Below are 23,491 nucleotides of genomic sequence, written 5' to 3' on the forward strand. Positions count from 1 at the left end.
TCTCTATCTGTTCCCAAGCGCTTAGTCCAGTGCTCTGCACATGGTAAGCGCTCAGTACGATTGATTGAATGATGCCGACACCTGTTCACATGTTTTGTTTTGTTGTCTGTCTCCCCCTTCGAGACTGTGAGCCCGTTGTTGGGTAGGGACCGGCCCTATATGTTGCCGGCTTGTACTTCCCAAGCGTTTAGTACAGTGCTCTGCACACAGTAAGTGCTCAGTACGATTGAATGAATGATGTCGACACCTGTTCACATGGTTTGTTTGTTGTCTGTCTCCCCCTTCGGGACTGTGAGCCCGTTGTTGGGTAGGGACCGGCTCTATATGTTACCAGCTTGTACTTCCCAAGCGCTTAGTCCAGTGCTCTGCACACAGTAAGCGCTCAATAAATAGGATTGAACACGGTAATTGCTCAGTACGATTGAATGAATGATGTCGACACCTGTTCACATGTTTTGTTTTCTTGTCTGTCTCCCCCTTCTAGACTGTGAGCCCACTGTTGGGTAGGAACCGGCTCTATATGTTGCCAGCTTGTACTTCCCAAGCGCTTAGTCCAGTGCTCTGCACACAGTAAGCACTCAATAAATAGGATTGAACACGGTAATTGCTCAGTACGATTGAATGAATGATGTCTACACCTGTTCATATGTTTTGTTCTCTTGTCTGTCTCCCCCTTCTAGACTGTGAACCCACTGTTGGGTAGGGACCGGCTCTATATGTTGCCGGCTTGTTCCCCTCTCCATCCCCCCATCTTACCTCCTTCCCTTCCCCACAGCCCCTGTATAGATGTATAGATGTTTGTACATATTTAGTACTCTATTTATTTATTTATTTTACTTGTACATATCTATTCTATTCATTTCATTTTGTTAGTATGTTTGGTTTTGTTCTGTCTCCCCCTTTTAGACTGTGAGCCCACTGTTGGGTAGGGACTGTCTCTATGTGTTGCCAACTTGTACTTCCCAAGCGCTTAGTCCAGTGCTCTGAACACACTAAGCGCTCAATCAATACGACTGATGATGATGATGATGAAGCGCTTAGTACAGTGCTCTGCACACGGTAAGCGCTCAATAAATAGGATTGAATGAATAATGGGTGAGGCGGGCGGCCAACATGGCGGTGGGGGCGGTGCCAGCGCTGACAGGGCCCTTCCTCCTCAGGGCCCGTCATCACAGTGACGTTTGTTAAGCGCCTACTATGTGCAAAGCACTGTTCTGAGCGCCGGGGAGGTTACAAGCTGATGGGGTTGTCCCCCGGGGGGGGGAGGCTCCCACTCTTCATCCCCATTTTCCAGATGAGGCCCAGAGAAGCGAAGTGACTTTTCCCAAGTCACCCAGCTGACAGTCAATCAATCAATCGTATTTACTGAGCGCTTACTGTGTGCAGAGCACTGGACTAAGCGCTTGGGAGGTACAAGCTGGCAACATATAGGGACAGTCCCTACCCAACAGTGGGCCGGCGGAGGCGGGATTTGAACCCATGACCTTGGACTCCAAAGCCCGGGCTCTTTGCACCGAGACAGGCCGCTTCTGCTTCCTCATCGGCCCATGGAGGCCGGGCGCCTCCGGGGAGAAAAGGAGGAGCAGCCCACCCGCTCCCTGCTCTGCCTCTACCTGGTGGGCTTCATGGTGAGTCCCCTCCTTCCCCCTCCCCTCCTCCCCTTCCCCATTCATTCATTCATTCAATCAATCGTATTGATTGAGCGCTTACTGTGTGCAGAGCACTGTACTAAGCGCTTGGGAAGTACAAGTTGGCCCCTACCCAACGGTGGGCTCACAGTCTAGAAGAGTGGGCCCCACCCCGCCTTACCTCCTTCCCCTCCCCACAGCTCCTGCATATCAATCAATCAATCAATCGTATTTATTGAGCGCTTACTGTGTGCAGAGCACTGGACTAAGCGCTTGGGAAGTACAATCGATCAATCAATCGTATTTATTGAGCGCTTACTGTGTGCAGAGCGCTGTACTAAGCGCTTGGGAAGTACAAGTTGGCAACATATAGAGACAGTCCCTACCCATTTTTTGAACGTATTTCTCTGTATGTTGCCAATTTGTACTTCCCAAGCGCTTAGTACAGTGCTCTGCACATAGTAAGCGCTCAATAAATACGATTGATGATGATGGTACATATTCTATTTACTTTTTTAGAAAATGTGTTTTGTTGTCTGTCTCCCCCTTCTAGACTGTGAGCCTGCTGTTGGGTAGGGACCGTCTCTATGTTCATTCATTGATTCAATCGTATTTATTGAGTGCTTACTGTGTGCAGAGCACTGTACTAAGCGCTTGGGAAGTACAAGTTGGCAACATATAGAGACGGTCCCTACCCAACGGTGGGCTCACAGTCTAGAAGAGTGGGCTCACCCCCCCCCCCCCACCGGCTTACCTCCTTCCCCTCCCCACAGCACCTGTATATATGTATATATGTTTGTACATATTTATTACTCTATTTTACTTCAACATATTTATTCTATTTACTTTTTTTTAATATGTTTTGTTCTGTGTCTTCTTCTAGACTGGGAGCCCGCTGTTGGGTAGGGACCGTCTCTATGTTCATTCATTGATTCAATTGTATTTATTGAGCACTTACTGTGTGCAGATCACTACTAAGCGCTTGGGAAGTACAAGTTGGCAACGTATAGAGACGGTCCCTACCCAACGGTGGGCTCACAGTCTAGAAGAGTGGGCTCACCACCCCCGCTTTACCTCCTTCCCCTCCCCACAGCACCTGTATATATGTATATATGTTTGTACATATTTATTACTCTATTTTACTTGTACATATTTATTCTATTTATTTTTTTAATATGTTTTGTTTTGTTCTCTGTTTCCCCCTTCTAGACTGTGAGCCCGCTGTTGGGTAGGGACCGTCTCTATATACATTCATTCATTCATTCAATCGTATTTATTGAGCGCTTACTGTGTGCGGAGCACTGTATTAAGCACTTGGGAAGTACAAGTTGGCAACATATAGAGACGATCCCTACCCAACAGCGGGCTCACAGTCTAGAAGGGGGAGACAGACAACGAAACATATTAACCAAATGAAATAAATAGAATAAATATGTGCAAGTAAAATAAATAGAATAATAAATACGTACAAACATATATACATATATACAGGTGCTGTGGGGAGGGGAAGGAGGTAAGGCGGGGGGGATGGGGAGGGGGAGGAGTGGGTAATGTATATATGTTTGTACATATTTATTACTCTATTTTACTTGGACATTTTTATTCTACTTTATTTTTTTAATATGTTTTGTTTTGTTGTCTGTCTCCCCCTTCTAGACTGTGAGCCCGCTGTTGGGTAGGGACCGTCTCTATATTCATTCATTCATTCATTCATTCGTATTTATTAAGCGCTTACTGTGTGCAGAGCACTGTACTAAGCGCTTGGGAAGTACAAATTGGCAACATATAGAGACGGTCCCTACCCAACAACGGGCTCACAGTCTAGAAGGGGGAGACAGACAACAAGAAAAAACATGGACAGGTGTCAAGTCATCAGAATAAATAGAAATAAAACTAGATGCACATCATTAATACAATAAATAGAACAGTAAATATGTACATGTAAAATAAATAGAGTAATAAATCTGTACAAACATATATACAGGTGTTGTGGGGAGGAGGAGGAGGCGGGGGGGGAGGGGGAGGAGGAGAGGAAAAAGGGGGCCCAGTCTGGGAAGGCCTCCTGGAGGAGGTGAGCGCTCAGTAGGACTGAGCCATGCTGCTTCTCAATCCCTATTTCACAGATGAGGTACAGTTGAGGCCCAGGGAAGTGAGGTGACTTGCCCAAGGTCACGCAGCAGACTAGTGGCAGAGCAAGGACTAGAACCCAAGTCTTTCTGATTCCCAGGCCCATGCTTGCTCCTTGAGTGCCTGCTGTGGCAGAGCACTGTACTGAGTGCTCACTGTGTGCAGAGCACTTTACTGGATGTCTGCTGTGTGCAGAACACTATAACTTTGCCGGTGTCTACTTGGAAAAATGTTGTAATGAACGCTTACAAGGAAATTTTGTAATGAACGCTTACAGGCGTGTCCAAAGGACACATGAGACAGTAGACCAGAGGTTGTGGGGAGAGGAGGAGAAGGAGGGAAGGGGAGCAAAGGGAAGGGAGACGATTACATTAGAGAAATTTGATTAGAAGAAATTAGTGGCCACTGGAAAGAACACAGGCCTGGGTGTCAAAGGACCTGGGTTCTAATCCCCTTGTCTGCCGTGTGACTTCGGGCAAGTCAGTTCACTTTTCTAAGCCTCAGTTCCCTCATCTGTAAAATGGGGATTAAAACTGTGAGCCCCATGTGGGACATGGACTGTGTCCATTCTGATTAGCTTGTATCTAGCCCAGTACTTAGGATAGTACCTGACACAATTGTATTATTATTATTAAGTACTGTTAAAAAACCCCAGATTTTCATTTTAATCATCATCAATCAATGGTAATAATAATAATAATAATGGCATTTATTAAACGCTTACTATGTGCAAAGCACTGTTCTGAGTGCTGGGGAGGATACAGGGTGATCAGGTTGTCCCACGGGGGCTCAGTCTTCATCCCCATTTTCCAGATCAGTCAATCAATCAATCAATCGTATTTATTGAGCACTTACTGTGTGCAGAGGACTGTACTAAGCGCTTGGGAAGTACAAGTTGGCAACATATAGAGACAGTCCCTACCCAACAGTGGGCTCACAGTCTAAAAGGGGGAGACAGAGAACAAAACCAAACATACTAACAAAATAAAATAAATAGAATAGATATGTACAAGTAAAATAAATGGTGGTAACTGAAGCTCAGAGAAGTTATGTGACTTGCCCAAAGTCGTCACCCAGCTGACAATTGGTGGAGCTGGGATTTGAACCCATGACCTCTGACTCCAAAGCTCGGGCTCTTTCCACTGAGCCACGCTGCTTCTCTTATTTACTTCGTGCTTACCCTATGCAGAGTCCTGAAGTAAATTCTTGGGAGATTACAGTCAGCGCTTAATAAATACCATAAAAAAACCCCAATGTCTGTCTTTGAGCCACCTCTTCCTCCAGCACTCCCTGAAACAGAACCTGACGGGGCTGCTCTAATCCCAGAGGGCTCCCTGGAGGCAGGGGACTGCCTCTTCAACATCTCAAGTTCATTCATTCAATCATATTTATTGAGCGCTTACTGTGTGCAGAGCACTGTACTAAGCGCTTGGAAAGTACAAGTTGGCAACATATAGAGACGGTCCCTACCCAACAGCAGGCTCACAGTCTGGAAGGGGGAGACAGACAACAAAACAAGACATATTAAGAAAATAAAATAAATAGAATAAATATGTACAAATAAAATAAATAAATAGAGTAATAAATACGTACAAACATATATACATATATACAGGTGCTGTGGGGAGGGGAAGGAGGTAAGTTGGCTCCAACCCGACGAATCTCTGAAAATCGTGTGGAGACTGGAACTCAAACTTTCAGGGCCTCAAATCTGGCTCAGGCCAGGAGGGCTGATGATGATGATGGCATTTGTTATGCGCTTACTATGTGCAAAGCACTGTTCTAAGCGCTGGGAGACACTTGCTAACTCTAGACACAAAAATACCACCCAGTGAATGGTGTCATTAAAGCAGGACGCTCTCTCCTCCGTGTTCATGAATAACTTCCTTCAGCGGTACCGGTGGATTCGGCCCTAAATAATAGTAATAATAATGATGATGGCATTTGTTAAGCGCTTACTATGTGCAAAGCACTGTTCTAAGCGCTGGGGGGGATACAGTGTGATCAAGTTGTCCCACGTGGGGCTCACGGTGTTCATCCCCATTTTTACAGATGAGGGAACTGAGGCTCAGAGAAGTTAAATGACTTGCCCAAGGTCACACAGCAGACTTGTGGTGGAGCTGGGATTCGAACCCATGACCTCTGACTCCAAAGACTGTGCTCTTTCCACTGAGTCACGCTGCTTCCCTAGACTGGATGAGGCTAGTAAGGAAGCACTTAGAACAGTGCTCTGCACACAGTCACAGTGCTCAATAAATACGACTGAATGAATAACTCACTATAATAATGATGATATTTGTTAAGCGCTTACTATGTGCAAAGCACTGCTGTAATAATAATAACGATGGCATTTATTAAGCGCTTACTATGTGCAAAGCACTGTTCCAAGCGCCGGGGAGGTTACAAGGTGATCAGGTTGTCCCACGGTGGGTTCACGGTTTTAATCCCCATTTTACAGATGAGGTAACTGAGGCACAGAGAAGTGAAGTGACTTGCCCAAAGTCACACAGCTGACAGTTGGCAGAGCCGGGATTTGAACCCATAACCTCTGACTCCAAAGCCTGGGCTATTTCCACTGAGCCACGCTGTTTCTCTTGGTCACTATGGCCTAGTGGGATGGTTTAGCAGAAACGGCACCGCACTAGTTTTTAGGGGATCTGGGTTTCAGTCCCAGCTCTGCCCCTGGACTGCCGTGTGACCTTGGGCAAGTCACTTGGCTTCCCTGTACCTCAGTTTCCTCCAACCCAAATTGTGAGTCCTGAGTGGGACCAAGATTACCTGCATTCTGATTTTACTGTATCTTCCCTGGCTCTCGGTAAGCGCTAAAAATAATGACGACTGTGGTATTTCTTAAGCACTGGGGTAGATAGAGTACTTAGTACAAGTCCAGTGCTTAGTACAGTGCCTGGAACACTCATTCATTCAGTCGTATTTATTGAGCGCTTACTGTGTGCAGAGCACTGTACTAAGCACTGGGGAAGTACAAGTCGGTAACATATAGAGATGGTCCCTACCCAACAACGGAGCACATAGTAAGCGCTTAACAAATACCATAATTATTAGTATTATACAAGAAAATCAGGTTGGACACAGCCCCCGTCCCACATGGGACAGTCTACGGGGGAGGGAGAACAGGTATTGAATCCCCATTTGACAGATGAGGAAACCGAGGCACAGAGAAGTGAAGTGACTTGCCCAAGGTCCCACGGCGGGCAAGTGGCAGAGGCAGGATTAGAAACCAGGTCCCTTGACCCCCAGGCCCATGACCTTCCCACTAAAGGGGGCTAAGTCCTCCCTCTTCTAGACTGTGAGCCCGCTGTTGGGTAGGGACCGTCTCTATATGTTGCCGATTTGTACTTCCCAAGCGCTTAGTACAGTGCTCTGCACACAGTAAGCGCTCAATAAATGTGATTGAATTAATGAATAAATCACTGGGGGCAGGGAATGTGTCTGTTGTATTGTTATATTGTACTTTCCCAAGTGCTTAGTACAGTGCTAGGCACAAAGTGCTCGATAAATGTGACTGAGCGACTGACTAAATGCCTGTGACATCCCCCAACTTGTTCCTGTCTTCTTGGCACAGACAGGCGGTATGTGCACTTAGTACAGTGCTTGCGATTAGTACAGTGCCTCCAGCACGTAGTACAGTGCCTGGCACATAGTAAGCACTTAAAAAATATATGTTGTTGCATTTATTGAGCGCTTACTGTGTGCAGAGCACTGTACTAAGCGCTTGGGAAGTACAAGTTGGCAACATATAGAGACGGTCCCTACCCAACAGCGGGCTCACAGTCTAGAAGGGGGAGACAGACAACAAAACAAAACATATTAACAAAATAAAATAAATAGAATAAATATGTACAAGTAAAATAGAGTAATAAATATGTACAAACATATATACATATATACAGGTGCTGTGTGGAGGGGAAAGAGGTAAGGCGGAGGGATGGGGAGGGGAAGGAGGGGGAGAGGAAGGAGGGGGCTCAGTCTGGGAAGGCCTCCTGGAGGAGGTGAGCTCTCAGTAGGGCTTTGAAGGGAAGGCCAGCAATCACCTGTCTCAGAGAGCATCAGTGGCTTTGCAAAGTCTCTTCCTTGTTGTTGTTCATGGGGTCACGAACAGTTATTAAAAAGGCAGCTTGTTGTGGGCTCACCATACTCTGTGGTGCAGAGACACTCTGAGCTGTCTCATCCCCCCCATGGTCTCCTTCCCCTCCCCACAGCACCTGTATATATGTATTTATGTTTGTACATATTTATCAGTCTATTTAACTTGTACATATTTATTCTATTTATTTTATTTTGCTAATATGTTTTGTTTTGTTGTCCGTCTCCCCCTTCTAGACTGTGAACCTGCTGTTGGGTAGGGACCGTCTCTATATGTTGCCAACTTGTACTTCCCAAGCGTTTAGTACAGTGCTCTGCACACAGTAAGCGCTCAATAAATACGATTGATTGATTGGTTGATTGAAACAGGGATTTAGAGGAACCATATACTAGTTGGCCTTATGGACTCTTATCCTTATGGTTAGGGCTGGACCATCCAGCACTGCCAACTTTCCTCGCCTCCATGACTACCTTTCCTATTTACATCTCTCCCAACTTTCTAGTAACTTATTATGCCCTGCTTGCACCAGAATGTATTGAAAGCGATTACTGTGTTTCAAGCACCGTACTAAGTGCTAAAGTTGATACAAAATAATCAGGTCCCACATGGGGATCAATCAGTCGTATTTATTGAGCGCTTACTGTGTGCAGAGCACTGTACTGTGCTCACAGTCTAAGCAGAAGGGAGGACAGATATTGAATACTCGTTTTGCAGATGAGGGAACTGAGGCACAGAGAAGTGATGATAATAGACAAAGGCAGAGCAGGGATTAGAACCCAAGTCCTCTAAATCCGAGGCCTGTGCGCTTTCCACTAAGCCATGCTGCTTCTCCTGATGATGGGGATATGTTTCCCATTTCTGAACATTTGTAAACCAATTTTTCAACTTAGAAAAATAATTCCATCAGCATTGAACTTCCCAGAATCATGCTGATTCCTTTTTCATAGATGAAATAGAGAAACTAAGGAAATACAGTTAAATATCTTCCCATCTTGTAGTGACTGTAAGATCCAGTTGCAAGTAGCGGGGCTCCGTGGAAAGAGCACAGTCTTGGGAGTCAGAGGTCATGGGTTCTAATCCTGGCTCTGCCACTTGTTAGCTGTGTGACTTTGGGCAAGTCACTTAACTTCTCTGGGCCTCAGTTACAAAAATGGGGATTAAGACTGTGGGACAACCTGATCACCTTGTATCCCCCCCCCCGCTCAGTGCTTAGAACAGTGCTTTGCACACAGTAAACACTTAGCAAATGTCATTATTATTATTATTATTATTTAAGCATCACTGGCAAATTTCTTCCTTTCAGTACCACTAGGTCTGGTTCCCAGAGTATTTCATGGATGAAACTATGGTCTTTCATGTTAACTCCCAGAGATTTCTGAATAGGATTTAAAGGACGATGACCACAAGAAGCAGCATAATCTAGTGGAAAGAGCATTAGCCTGGAATTCAGAGGACCTAGGTTCTAATCCCTGTCTGCTGTATGACCTTGGGCAAGTCACTTAACTTCTCTGTTTCTCAGTTACCTCATCTGTAAAATGGGGATTAAGACTGTGAGCCCCATATGGGTCAGGGGCTGTGTCCAAACTGATTATTTTGTATATACCCCAATGTTTAGTACAAAGCTTGGCACATAGTAAACACTTTTAACAAATACCATTATAAAAAACAAAACAAAACTATGCGCAATCCGAGATCATTAGTCCCAAAGCCTCTGGATGCTACCATGCAGCTCAGTTATTGAAAGGATTTTATGTTCTCTTTTAGGACCTTTTTGGTGTGAGCATGATAGTTCCTTTATTAAATCTCCATATGAAATCTCTTGGAGCGAGCCCAAGCACTGCTGGAATTGTAGGTAAGTGGTGAATTCTGCTGCCAACAAAGAGAATACAAGTGTCTTTGAACTCTAATCCTGATTGCAAATCCATAGTAGTAACTTAGGTTTAAGTGCATGATGAGCTATGAGAGGGAAAAGTTAGGGATTTTAGAGAATCCAGCCCTAACAATGATGATGGACATGACTGACAGCAACCATCGCTGTGTTCTCCAAGCATCTGAATGCTAATGTTGAAGGCAGAATACTGGGCTGGATAAACCACTAGTCTAACCCAGTCTTGTTTATGCTTTTTCACTCTCCCTCTCGCCATCAAATATCCCTTTCCCCTATGCCTTCAAACATCCTCAAGTCTCTATTCAATACAGAAAAGTCCCCCCTCAGTCCTTCAGTTATCTTCCCATATCCCTGTTTTCTGTTTCCATCCAAACTCCTGGAAAGATTGTTTTCACCTACTGCTTTCATTTCCTCTGCACCAACTCTCTTTGTGGCCCTCTAAAACCTAGTTTTTGACCCCTTCATTCCATTGAGCTTAGGTTCTCCAAGTTATCGATATTTGCCTCATAACCAAATCCAATGCGCTCGGCTCCATACTAATCCTTTTAAAACATCTTTATTGCCTCTGTCACTGGCTATATAGTTCCTCCTCCTTGAAACTTTTAAAAATGGTATTTAAGTATTTACTGTGTGCCAGGCACTGCGCTAAGCACTGGGGTAGATACAAGATAACCAGGTTGGACACAGTCCCTGTCCCACATAGGGCTCACAGTGTTAATCCCCATTTTACAGATGAGGCAACTGAGGCCCAGAGAAGGTAAGTGACTTGCCCAAGGTCATACAGCAGACAAGTGGCAGAGCTGGGATTAGAACCCACATCCTCTGATTCCCAGGCTCATGCTCATTCCACTAGACCACCCTGCTTCCCAGACCCTTTCAGACCTCATCCTCGCTGAACAGGTCTTCCCCACTGACCACTTTTTCTCGGTTTCATTCACTGGCTCTTCCACCTCTCATTTCCTAACTGTGGTCTCTCATTTGGGTCTCTTGTTCTTCTCACTCTGCTGCACTCACTCTTAAGAGAAGCTTACCTTCTCGTAGCTGTAACTACTATCTTTATAGCAGATGTCTCCAGAATAGACATCTCCTGCTCTAACCTCTCACTTAATGCACATATCCCACATTTCCAGCCTCTAGGATATCCACCTGAAACATATCCCCTTGAACACTTCCCCTCCACCTCAAACTTAAATGTCAAAAACTGAAGTTGATAACATCCCTCCCAAAAGCACTTCATCTCTCCTAAATTACCTATCTTTATCAATCAATCAATCAATCAATCGTATTTATTGAGCGCTTACTATGTGCAGAGCACTGTACTAAGCGCTTTTATCACTATCACTACTAGCCTACCTGTTCCAGAAGCCCACAACCTTGGCATCATCTTTAACTTCTCACTTCCTTTCAGGTGCCACATAGAGTCAACTGCTAAATTATGCAGATTTATTCTCTAAAATCTGGGTTACCCCTTCCTCTCCACCAGACTCCCGGGCCTATCTCTGGTCATATGAAAGACTATCACATCATCCTCTTTCAGTGGTCTCCCTGGGCTTTCTCTCTTTCATTCAGTACTCCATTCTGCTGCACAATTCATCGTCTCTGCAACATCATTTTTCACACTCCAAACCACTCGTCAAAATCCTCCAAAGGTCACTCTTTCCCTCTGAATCAAGCCAATGCTCCTTACATTGGCTTCAGGTTCTCCACCTCACTTTCCGATTAGTTGACACCACCACCATCCTCCTTGTCTTTCAGGTCCACAACCTTAGCAGTATCCTTGACTCCTCCCTCTCGTTTAACCCTCACGTTGTCAGTTTCTAAATCTTATCCATTCATTATCTACAACAATTCTGGGATCCATCGCTTTGTCTCTATCCAAACAGGTACCACTCTGTTTCAGGATCTGGTCATATCTGTGCTTGACTGCTGCATTAGTCTCCTCACAGACCTTTCTGCCTCCTGCCTCTTCCCTCAGTAGTCCATAAGTCACTATGTTGCCCGGATCATTTTTCTGAAATGTCAGTCAATCACTCAGTCTTATTCATTGAGCACTTACAGCGTGAGAGTTCTGTACTAAGCACTTGGGAGAGTATTTAGAGGAACAGCGTTTCCAAGCCAGTTATCTTGTTGCTTCCCCAGAGTTTAGCACATAGGAAGCACTTAATACATACCATAATACTAATGTCTGTTTTTCTCTTCTACTTTTCTTTGATTTTTCTTTTTTCTTAGCTCCTTTGTGGTGTGTTTTCTGTCGACCCTTTCAAGTTTGTTCATTCACTGTTGTCACTTTCACAATACGTGCAGTCTTATTTGAAATATTGTATGTTTCACATTTTTACTTTAGGATCTCTTTATGGTGCTCTCCAGCTCTTTTCCAGCACAGTTGTGGTAAGTTGATTTTTTGATGTGCTAGGCATCTTAAAACCACATCTATGAGTCTGTTCTACATAAGTCTGAAAAACAGATGGCCATTTTGGAGCTACAGAAATGACAGAGAACCTGTCCTTCCATACCCGTTCTATGCCCATCGGGATACCTCTTCTATTTTCCTTGCTTTTGTGATGAATTAATAGATGCTGTTTTTCCTGGAGACGGAGGATCAAACAATCAGTGGTATTTGTTGAGTGCTTACTGTGTGCAGAGCACTATACTAAGCACTTGGGAAAGTACATCAACCAGTCTGATGATCTTTGAAAGTGGTTAAAAATCTTTTGGGCAAGAGTTATTGCAGTTTTTATCTTCATCCTTACTGTCCACATTTCTTCCAAAGACTCCCTTCATATATAGCCTGTGAGGTAAATATGTATTATCTCTAGTGAACAGCAGATGAAGCTGGGCCATAAAAAAAGCAAGCATTGCAAGCACACCACTGACATCACAGAAACACACCCCAATAGTAGTGTAGCATTTATTGAGTGTCCACTGGGTACAGTGCACTGTGCTAAGCACTTGGGAAGTACATACCAGCCAAGTGACACATTCCCACTTTAATTCAATTAACAGGAGACAGATGTAACAAACATAAAAGTATTTGCAAACACAGCAATCAAAATAAAGAAATGAATATACAGTTGAGTAAATGTAGAAATAAATACCTTAGTGCTGGAAATGGCTGGTGGGTTTCAATAATTTGGGATGCTGATTTTGGGGAAGGCAAGTTAGAAGAGATGGGTTTTTAGGAGGACTTTGAATATGTCAGATTTGGGGAGGGAGAGAAGGATTAAGGAAAGAAGGCAGGGGTTTCAAGCTGAGGTAGGAGCATGATAGGTAGAAGAGGAGCCAAGGAAAAAACTAAGAAGCAGTCAGAGGAAAGTAGTTCTGTGTCAGTAAAACCAAGGCCTAAAAATATTTCAAGGAGGAGGGAGTTATCCACAATGTGAAAGGCAACTGAGAGGTCGTGGAGGATTAGGACAGAAGAAAGCCCATTGAATTTGGCTATAGGAGGTAACTGGTGACTTGAAAGAGTGCAGTCTCCGTGGAGTTGAGATCAAAAGAAAGCCTGTAGTGGGTTAAGAAGAGAGCTGATGGAGGGGAAGAGAAGGCAACAGGTGTAAGCAATTCCATTCAAGGAGTTGGGCTAGGAAGGGAAGGAGAAGATGGGGTAATGATTGGAAGGGCTGTGGAATTGAAAGAGGACTTCTTTCTAATGTGGAGACTTGGGCATGTTTGAAGGTACAAGTGAGGGAGGCAAAAGAGAGTGAGAAGTTGCAAATAGCAGTGAGGGAGAAGTAAAGTGACTGGCACATAGTAAGTGCTTAACAATTACCATTAAAAAAGAAGATTGGGAGCAGATGCATATAGGTGGTGAGAACGGATCAGGTCAGGCGCAGGTAGGTGGAATGGATTTTGAGGTTAGGCTGGAGACTTACTACTGAGAAACAGCAGGGAAGTAGGAGAAAGACAAGGAAGGGGTAGCAGAGTAGTGGGAAAACTTAGGGAATTTACCTCAGCATTGTTTGTAATTTACAATAGATTGCAGATGCTTCTCCTTCTTACTTGACCGCACCCCATGTGGGACAGTTGGCCCTTGTTGGCCCTTTAGGCCAACCTAATTATCTTGTATCAAGCCCAGCACTAAGTACAGTGCATGGCACATAATAAGCACTTCTTATGTTGCTGATTTGTACTTCCCAAGCACTTAGTACAGTGCTCTGCACACAGTAAGCACTCAAATATGATTGAATGAATGAATTTCTTAAATACCACCCCTAAACACTGAGCAAAGAATAGCCATTTCATGCAGTTTCTGGAAAATAACAGTTTGTTTTTACCATCACTCAGGAGTGAGTAACCACAGTGCATGTTTCCGTGCTTTTCCCAGGGCTGCTGGAGTGATGTTTCAGGACGACAGCATTCCCTGCTGGTGTGTATCCTGTTCAGTGCCCTGGGCTATTTTCTCCTGGGCCTATCTACCAGTATAATCTTAGTGGCCATCTCTAGGATCCCTGTGGGTGAGTAAATGCATAACCGTGTCTATTGCAATAAATCATCTGTCAGTTAGATGAACTTGACTTCCTGCTGCAGGTGAGGAAGCTGTGCTCTACCGTCACGTCACTACTTAGTTCACTGGATGAATTATTTGAGCAAGTTTCAGGCAATCTCTGGAGATGTTCACTTTTCAAGGAGCAGAATGCTTTTCCATCATTCTGTAGTTAGATATAATTCTGGGATTGTGGCAACGTGCAAGCTACTGTCACCATATTTGGGTGGCTTATGAAAGTGCTCTGCCCACTGTAAGCACTCATTAAGTGCCACTGAACGACTGTTTGATCGAGTTGCATTTTCGTCTTTGTTTTCTTCCCCAGGACAGATCTCGGTGTAGGCAGAAGGTAATAGATGCATGCTTAAGTTCAGAGTTTCCATTCCTGTTATTTCCCAGTAGATATTCCTGTACTAAAACATACTCACACTTTAACTCATGCGGTTTGAGTGTGCAAAACTCTTCTAACATGACATTGCATTGCATCTAAGCAGGTGTGCTTCATGGGGAAAAATCAACCAATTAATGGTATTTGAGCCCTTACTGTGTGCTGAGCACCGTACTAAGTGTTTGAGAGAGTAAAGTACAGTGGAGTTGATAGACACAATCCTTGACCTCAAGGGTGTTCCCTAATTCCTCCATAGCCTTTCTTAAAAATGGTATTTGTTAAGCGCTTACTGTGTGTCAAACACTGTTCTAAGGGTTGGGATAGATACAAGTGAATTAGGTTGGACACAGTCCCTGTCCTGCATGGGGCTCACAGTCTAAAGTAGGAGGGAGAACAGGAGAACTGAGGCACAGAGAAGGTAACTGACTTGCCCAGTATCACACAGCAAGATTTTGGCAGATCCGGGATTAGAACCCACGTTCTCCGACTCCGAGGCCTCTGCCCTTTCCATTGGCCACGTTGCTTCTCGTGCTCTACTCTAACAGCAGAGTGAAATCACACTCTTTAGAAGAACTGATTGTAGAATTATCAGTATCAGCTGTATTTGAATGCCCATTGTACAGGATACTGGGAAACATTAAAAGGAGAAAATGATACCTGTCCTCAAACATTGAACGGTATTTTGGAAGAGACATCATAAATTGATGAATATATTAGGTACCGTACTCATTTCTTCTGCCTCTAGTCTTTTTTTGTTAAGAGCTTACTATGTGCCAGATACATGTGGATTGGGTACATCCATATCCCAGTTGGGGCTCCCAGTATTAATTCCCATTTTGCAGATGAGGTAACTGAGGCATACAGAAGTTAAGTGACTGCCCAAGGTCAAACAGCAGACAGCACAGCTGAGATTAGAACCCAGGTCCCCTGATTTCAAGACCTATGTTCTTTCCAGTGGGCCATGCTGCTTCTCAACAGCAAACTCCAAAGACACTGTTTTCCTCAACATCATCATCTTCATCGTCGTCATCACCACTCATCACCACCAGTAGCATTTCTGTCAACATCAATTTTCATGCAACTAATGCGCTTATTTACTCACCTTTTCTCTCTTTCATTTAATTTTTCTTCCTCCCTGTAAATTATTTTGTGTCTTCCTCCTTCACTTAGAGCAGTGTAGTCTAGTGGATAGAATACGAGCCTGGGAGTTAGAAGGACCTGAGTTCTAATCCCGGATCCATCACTTGTCTGTTTTGTGACCTTGGGCAAGTCACTTCACTTCTCTGTGCTTCAGATATCTCATCTGTAAACTGCGGATTAAGACAGTGAATCCTATGTGGGACAGGGACTGTGACCAATCCAATTTGCTTGTACTGACCCCAGCACTTCGGTACAGTACTGATACATAATAAGCGCTTAAAAATACCACAGTTATTATTATTATTATTATTACTACTATTATTATTATTAAATATCTGAGTGCTTATGAGGCTGACAAGAGGGCCTGACTGAGAAAGGAAATTTAATTAGGGAATGTTCCCTAGAAGAGGTGACATTTTGATGGAGAAGCTGAGGGCAGAAGGCTCTCTGGGCAAGGGGAGAGCTGTGGGTCGAAACAGAGAGTAGAGAGTGAAGGACAGTTTAGAGATATGTTTGGGGACAAGCAAAGAGCAAGAAAAATATACCGAAGAAGCTAGTCACACAACAGATTAAAAAAATAAATGGCTAACAATTCAGAAATGTAGTGTTAGCTACAAGAGTGCCCCTGATCTGGACAGGGAGCATAAAGAACCAGTGAACATTGCACTGTTGGTCGTCTGGTCACTGCACACCCTGAGGTTTCTAGTACTCCTGGACCTCACGAAAGACAGAAGCTTATATCCATCCCAGCACTCAATACAGTGCCTGGCATATAGTAAGCGCTTAACAAATACCATCATTATTAGTTGTAGTAGTATGTAGTCCAGCATCCTCCTCTCTCCAGCCATGGCCTCATAGGAAGTCACAAGCTGTTGCAAAGAGGAAAAAGTTACAGGTCATTTTAACAAAGGAGTCTCCTGAAGTATAGCCATCAGGCAAGATTTGAAATAGCTACACTCTGAGTAAATCCTCTATCTGTACATCTCCCTACTCCTTAAATACCCTCTGTTTTCCTGGAAGTCCTCAGAGCAATGCACCCTCTCTGTCTGTCTGCATATCCTCTGCACATCAATCAATGGTATTCATTGAGCACTCACTATGTGCAGAGCTCTGTACTAAGCACTTGGGTGATTACAGTACAACAGAGTTAGTAGACGTGTTCCCTGACCACCCTAGGAGTCCCTTTGCCAACTCCTTCCCCCCTGCATTATGGAGTAAAATTAGGTTCTTGGTCCATTAACTGTCCTGATTTAAAGCATTTTAAAAACTGGCCAGCACCATCATCATTGGACAAGGAATTTTTCTGCCCGGTAGACCTTTCAAACCCTGGAATCAATAAGTTTCTAAATGGCTCCTTGCTCTGAAAGAATCCCTATGGCTTCCAAAAGTGCCTTCCTTCCACCTGGGGAGAACCTGCCCTACTTTCATGGGTCCTAGAACACAATGCTGTGCTACAGGCCCTTTGTCATTGCTAGATACTGATACCCTGTTTTGGTTTAGTCTAAAACTCTCATTTCCAAATGCACAGAAACAGGGCCCAGGGGCTCTCTGAATTGTACAATTAATTATATCACAGAAGCTCCAATGTGAGCCAGCATGGGAACACTTTGATTTTCTAAAAACACCCTTCACATTGGCATGATCTAATATGCTTTGTTTTTCCTGCACAGGAGAGCCATTTTGAAACTAAATTTAGGAATGCCAGCCAACTAGTTCTCTTGAAATCCCTTCCCAAGGAGACATTCTCTGTGAAATTGTTTTCTTCTCAGGTCATGTCCTCCAGAATACCATTTCTTACCTGTTCACAGTCACCTGCAGCACATTTATACACATTCACATGCTCTACTCTTTGCAGCGTGACTTAGTAGAAAGAGCATGGGCTTGGGAGTTAGAGGATGTGGGTTCTAATCCCTGCTCTGCCACTTGTCTGCTCTGTGACCTTGGGCAAATCACTTAACTTCTCTGTGCATTAGTTACCTCATCTGTAAAATGGAGATTAAGACTGTATGCCCCACATAGGGCAACCTGATTACCTTGTATCTACTCCAGCGCTTAGAACAGTGCTTGGCACATAGTAAGTGCTTAACAAATGCCATAATTATTATTATTATTATTATTATTATTTAAGCATGTATTCATTCACATATCCATGTTCCTATTCTCTTGTTACAACTTGTTGCATCTTTTTTGCACGTGACCAAATCATTTTGTGACTGCATGTCTTCCTAATTAGAGTGTAAAGTCCTTGAAAGCAGGGTTCATGGCTTTTACCTCACTTTTACCTCAGTGCTTAGAATAGTGCTCTACACATAGTAAATGCTCAATAAATTGATTAATTATAAATCATTAGTAGGTTCAGCATTAACTAATTCCTTTTTATTGTATTCTTAACAGAATGGCTTTTGCTTCCACGTATTTTTGGCTGAAAAAATATTGTTCTTCCATAGGGCTGTTGGCCTTTCAATGCCAGGCACTCTGAGTTGACCTTTTTCTTGGGAAAATATATCCTAGAGAATGTTTACTGAAAATACATTTTTAAAGATATGTCCCAAAGTTTCTAGAACAAACCAAATAGAAACTCACAATTTGCACAGGCAAACAAATCCGTTTTTGTAGCATATAGGATCACCAGTATGCTGGACTCTTTTGAGGGGTAGGGTGTCATAACTACTCATCCGAATATCCGCCAAGTATATAACAATATTGCGTTTCCCCGTATGAACCCAGAGCCACAAATTCAGATACTGGTTGGTTGACATGGAAGCTCCTTGAGGACAGGGATCTTATCTGCCAACTCCATTGTACTCTTCTCAGTACGGGGCTCTGCACATAAGTGATCAATAAATACCATTGGTAGACTGCATTCAGTTTTTAATAAACAGATAAATAGTGTTCTTGTTGTGCCAGATCATATGCAGCATCAAAAATCTGACCAGATTTGGACACTAAACCTTGTTTCCATGTTAACTTGCAGGCATTTTCAAACACACTCTCTCCATCTCCAGAGCCCTGCTTTCAGATCTGGTTTCTGAAAGAGAACGCCCCTTGATCATAGGGCGGTTTAATGCGGCCTCAAGCATGGGCTTCATCCTGGGACCTGTGGTCGGTGGATACCTTACTGAGCTAGAGGGAGGATTTTACCTAACGTCCTTCATCTGTTTTTCCATTTTCATTCTGAATGCCGGTAAGTTACTCTTCAGAAACATTCCTTTACATTTGTGCATTCCTGCATTTCACTTTAGTTTGAATGGAGTGGTAATTCAAGTGTGAATATCAGATTTAGGAAGTCCTGTAAGAAATGTTTGTTTCTCTCCCACTTCTCTGCCCACCACCCCAATACACACACACACACACACACACACACACACACACACACACACACACACACACACACCCCCCCCCCCCCCCCACCCCCACCCCTCTTGTTACAAGGGAAGGGCTATCAGGTGGGTACTAAGTGGTAGGTTGTTGATGCTAATCATGACTCAGTCATTGGCTTGCTCTATCCTTGAGCAGAAGTTTGCTTGTAGTTATTTATTGTACTTATTGTACTTATTTATTTATTTATTTATTTTACCTGTACATATCTATTCTATTTATTTTATTTCGTCAGTACGTTTGGTTTTGTTCTCTGTCTCCCCCATTTAGACTGTGAGCCCACTGTTGGGTAGGGACTGTCTCTATATGTTGCCAACTTGTACTTCCCAAGCGCTTAAGTAAGCGCTCAATAAATACGATTGATTGATTGATTGATTGTAGTTATTTTCTCTGCCCCCCTGTTCAACTCCTCACTGTGCTGTGCCCACCAGCTGTTTATGTAAGATATCATAATTCCCATTGTTCCTCTTTTCCAGATTCTCCAGTGCTGCACTAGGCTGCTCCCTGGGCACTCACCCTCCTTTAGACTTTGTAGACATTTCATTTTTTCCCCTTTTAGCCATTTTATCTAACCATTTTGTTTTTGATTTCCTTCACTCTATGGCCATGCCACATTTCTTCCTGCCCCCAATCGGATGGTCTCTTTCACATCTCACTGAATGATTTGTAGTCTTCTACATTCCTCCCCAAACCCTATTTCTTCCTTCAAATGCTTGAAAAACATTTTAAAAAGCAAATAACGGTATGGCGGAGGGGGAACAGACCTTATAAAACTTTTAATCCCTTTCTTGGATCTTCCCCAGTCCTTTGTTCAGTGCTTGGCACATAGTAGGTGCTTACCAGATGCCGTGATAATAATGTTAATAATGATAGTAATAATAATAAGTGTAAGTATTGATTATTATTATTATTCCTCCCACGGTGAGTTTTCTCTGAATTGAATTGGCTATGAACTTAGAATTCATTCACTGAGTCTGTGTAGTTTTTGTATATTTCACAGCTTAATATATGTCGATGTCTTTGCCCTTTGCAGATGAGCGTAATTTAATAAGTGGAATGACTAGTTAAGCATCAGCAAATGCGTCAAGTGCATTTCATTGGTTGGACCAAATTGTATTTGCAGGGCTCGTCTGGATATCTCCATGGAGTGAAGCTGATCTGGGCTATGCCAAGAAGGGTCTGCAAACCAGCAACACCCAGATGCAGATGGTTGCGGAAAAGGCGAAGTGCCAACAGCAGGTTTCTCCGGTGCCTACCGAGCCCACTCCTTGTCCAAGCCCATGGGCTCAAGCAACATCCATTTTGAGGAACACCAAGACCTTGGTTTTCTCTGAGATGTGGGACATCTTCCTCATGCGCTTGCTGATGTCCGTGGTGGTCATGTTGTACCACAGCAATTTTGTTCTGGCCATTGAGGAACGATTTGGGGTCAAACCCAAGGTGACTGGCTACCTCATAAGTTACCGCAGTGCCCTGGGAGCCCTTGCCGGTTTCACCCTGGGCCCGGTGACACGACTCTACAAGCAGGACATGTATGCCATCCTGCTCCATTCCAGCATGCTCACATCCGGGCTGCTGCTGCTGTACTCGACCACAGTCAGCATTTGGGGCGTAGTTTTTGCCTCTACCGTCTTGGCTTTCTCAACCGCGATAGGCAGGACCTGCATCACAGACCTACAGCTGGCCGTCGGAGGGCCCCAAGCCAGCGGCACCCTGATTGGCGTGGGCCAGTCCGTGACGGCCATCGGCCGCATAGTCACCCCGCTCCTCTCGGGAATCGCCCAAGAGTTCAGTCCTCGTGGTCCTCCTGGTCTGGGCGTAGCGCTAGCGTTCGTCGCCATCCTGGTAATGGTGGCCAACAGACCCCGCTACGGGGCCAAGGTGAAACGGGATTAGAGCCGGTTCCATTGGGACCGCCATGTGCGGGAGTAAGAGAAACACACGGGAAACCAGGGCTCCGTAGGTGCTCTAGGAATAGATGGTCCATTGGAGAGTGTAGTGCCTCGCTCGGTTTCCCACTGGGCCCCGAGGGCTCTGCTGAGTTGATTGCAGTGGGGTCAGAAGTCAAAGCAAGAATGTTGATGATTGGAGTTAAGACTTCTTCCAGAAAAGCCAGGATGAGATCAGGATCAGGATCAGCCTAGAAAATTTTTCCTTCCATGCATGCTGCTGAGGTTGAAATTTTACCAGGAAATAAGATCCCGGTAAACGGGGGTGGCTGTAGAAGAATTGGATTCTCCGTGTGGAGTGGAGAAAGGAATAGACCACTGATGGGACATAAGTTGCACTTTAATAGAGCTTCGAGTGGCTGGGACAGATTGGTAAATCACAGGTCCCACCCAAAAGAACAATACAGTGAACGGTTTTGTCTGGGGAATCGGGTGCTGGTTTCAGAAATGCCTTGTCTGCTTGGGAATCACAGAAGTTGAAGTAGCTTCTGCTTGGACCAAATGTCATTTTGTCTAGGTACAAAAATGTTTTTGAAAAAAACGATTAATTGAATCTTGTCAGCTAAAGATATGTATTTTTGATCCTTGATTGAATTTGTACTGAGTGCAGAGCACTGTGCTGAGCTCTTGGGAGAGTACACCGGCAGCAAAGCACACATTCCCTGCAACTTAAAAGTTAAGGGGGAGGCTGACAGGAAAAAAATTACATACACATAGGATTGGGAAAATGAGAGGGATTTTCAGGCTGAAGGACCAAAGGCGAGCATGTCGTCAGAGATGGGAGAGTCAAAAGTGAGGTAGATTTAGAAGGTGAGATCAGGAGGAGCAAAGATTGCATGCAAAGAACCAGTATGTAAAATGAGAATGTTTTGAAGTTGTCCACCAGTTTCTGTTTCATGCCAAGGGGAAATAGGTAGCCAACTGGAGGGTTTGAAGGTGGGGAATGATGTGTGCCGAGTAATGTTTTAGGAAGGTTATCCAGGCAACAATGTTTATTCATTATTGTTGGAGCAGGGAGAGGCTGGAGGCAGGGAGGTCATTGAGGAGGCTGGTGTTCATTAAGTAGTCTAGCCATAAATATGAGAGCTTAAAATGAGGTAGTTTGGAGGAAGAGGAATGAGCTGAATCTAGTAAATATTTTTTGAGCCATACTGGGAGAATTTAGCATCAGTAGAATGAGGGAGAAGGTGTGATGAGGATCAAAGATGACAGCAAAGGTGCAGATTTGCACAGTAATGCTTAATTGTTTTTCGACTTTTAACAATGCCGATACAAAGAGTAAAGATTATAGAAGCCTTTCCCGACTTTGACACTGGTATCTCATTTCCTATTTGCAAGACTTCCACATTTACATTTATAGTCCTGTAGGCTGTAAGTGCCTTGTTGGCGGAGAACATGTCTACCAACTCTGTTATACTCTCCCAAGCACTTAATGCGGTGCTCTGCACACAGTAAGCGCTCTTGAAATATGATTGAGTACAAAGTAGGTGGGAGATAATAGGCTTTAAATCCAATCAATCCCAATGGAAAGAGAAATCTATTGAGTTTGTTTGTTTCCAGTAATAAAGAACAATGTGGGGACTGTAGGCTAGCGCAGAGTTCTGGAGTCAGATGAAACTTTGTCCAGGGGTTATTCACCCTGCCTGAGACAGGAGAACTTCAGGATTGAGTTCCATAAACCTTGTAACATGCTCATCTCCCACTTGGGACCGACTGCCTGTATTCACATACTTTTTAAGGCCCAGGAAGAATCTATTTGCATATCTTCCCAATCAATCTGCCAATCAGTGGTATTGAGCACTTTTTTTATTTATTAAGTGCTTACTATGTGCAAAGCACTGTTCTAAGTGCTGGGGAGGTTACAAGGTGATCAGGTTGCGGTCTTAATCCCCATTTTACAGATGAGGTACTGAGGCACAGAGACGTGCCCAAAGTCACACAGCTGACAATTGGCAGAGCTGGGGTTTGAACCCATGACTTCTGACTCCAAAGCCCATGGTCTTTCCACTGAGCCACGCTTCTTCTCTACTTTGTACTTACTTTGCACAGAGCAGTGTACTAAGCACTTGGGAGAGTACAGTACAAAAGACTAGGTCTAGATGATCTCTGCCCACAAGGAGCTTACAAGCCCAACCTTGTTAGTTTATATCACCGAAGTCCGTAATCATGGGGGCACAGTTACTCATGGGTAGAATTGAGGAGACCCCAAAATTTGGATCAAGTTAATACACTCACGCTCAGGTGCTCTTTGTTTTGTACAAGCGAGATATATGGGTTCCTTATTTTTTCCCTAATTAATAAGTAATGATATTGATATTAGATTAATATCCCTCTGCAGAAATTTTAGGTTGAAAATCATCCAAGTACAGTAATAGCAAATGGAATCACTGATCACTGATCCCAAGCTG

The 23,491-nt window shown here is 44.0% G+C and overlaps 1 protein-coding gene across 2 annotated transcripts; it reads left to right on the forward strand.

Moving 5' to 3' along the window:
- Positions 1-1,596: 1,596 nt before the first annotated feature.
- Positions 1,597-22,936, forward strand: MFSD9 (major facilitator superfamily domain containing 9). Of its 2 annotated transcripts, XM_038739965.1 has the most exons (6): positions 1,597-1,628; positions 9,625-9,712; positions 12,093-12,136; positions 14,070-14,199; positions 18,731-18,940; positions 20,258-22,936. In XM_038739965.1, the coding sequence occupies exons 1-6, from the start codon at positions 1,626-1,628 to the stop codon at positions 21,028-21,030; spliced, it is 1,248 nt and encodes a 415-aa protein (XP_038595893.1). In that variant the 5' UTR covers positions 1,597-1,625; the 3' UTR covers positions 21,031-22,936. The 2 variants fall into 2 exon arrangements, with proteins under 2 accessions (XP_038595893.1, XP_038595903.1); XM_038739975.1 differs by lacking the exon at positions 1,597-1,628 and having other exon boundaries at positions 9,642-9,712; positions 11,978-12,136.
- Positions 22,937-23,491: the final 555 nt, after the last annotated feature.

This window comes from Tachyglossus aculeatus, chromosome 2 (assembly GCF_015852505.1).
Source record: "Tachyglossus aculeatus isolate mTacAcu1 chromosome 2, mTacAcu1.pri, whole genome shotgun sequence".
Lineage (NCBI taxonomy): Eukaryota > Metazoa > Chordata > Mammalia > Monotremata > Tachyglossidae > Tachyglossus > Tachyglossus aculeatus.

What these genes read in the sequence shown, in the direction of transcription:
- MFSD9 (XM_038739965.1), top strand. An exon ending in AAGCACTGCTGGAATTGTAG is followed by an intron (nt 9,713 to 12,092) that starts GTAAGTGGTGAA and finishes TTTTTACTTTAG; the next exon opens with GATCTCTTTATGGTGCTCTC. An exon ending in TCTTTTCCAGCACAGTTGTG is followed by an intron (nt 12,137 to 14,069) that starts GTAAGTTGATTT and finishes TGCTTTTCCCAG; the next exon opens with GGCTGCTGGAGTGATGTTTC.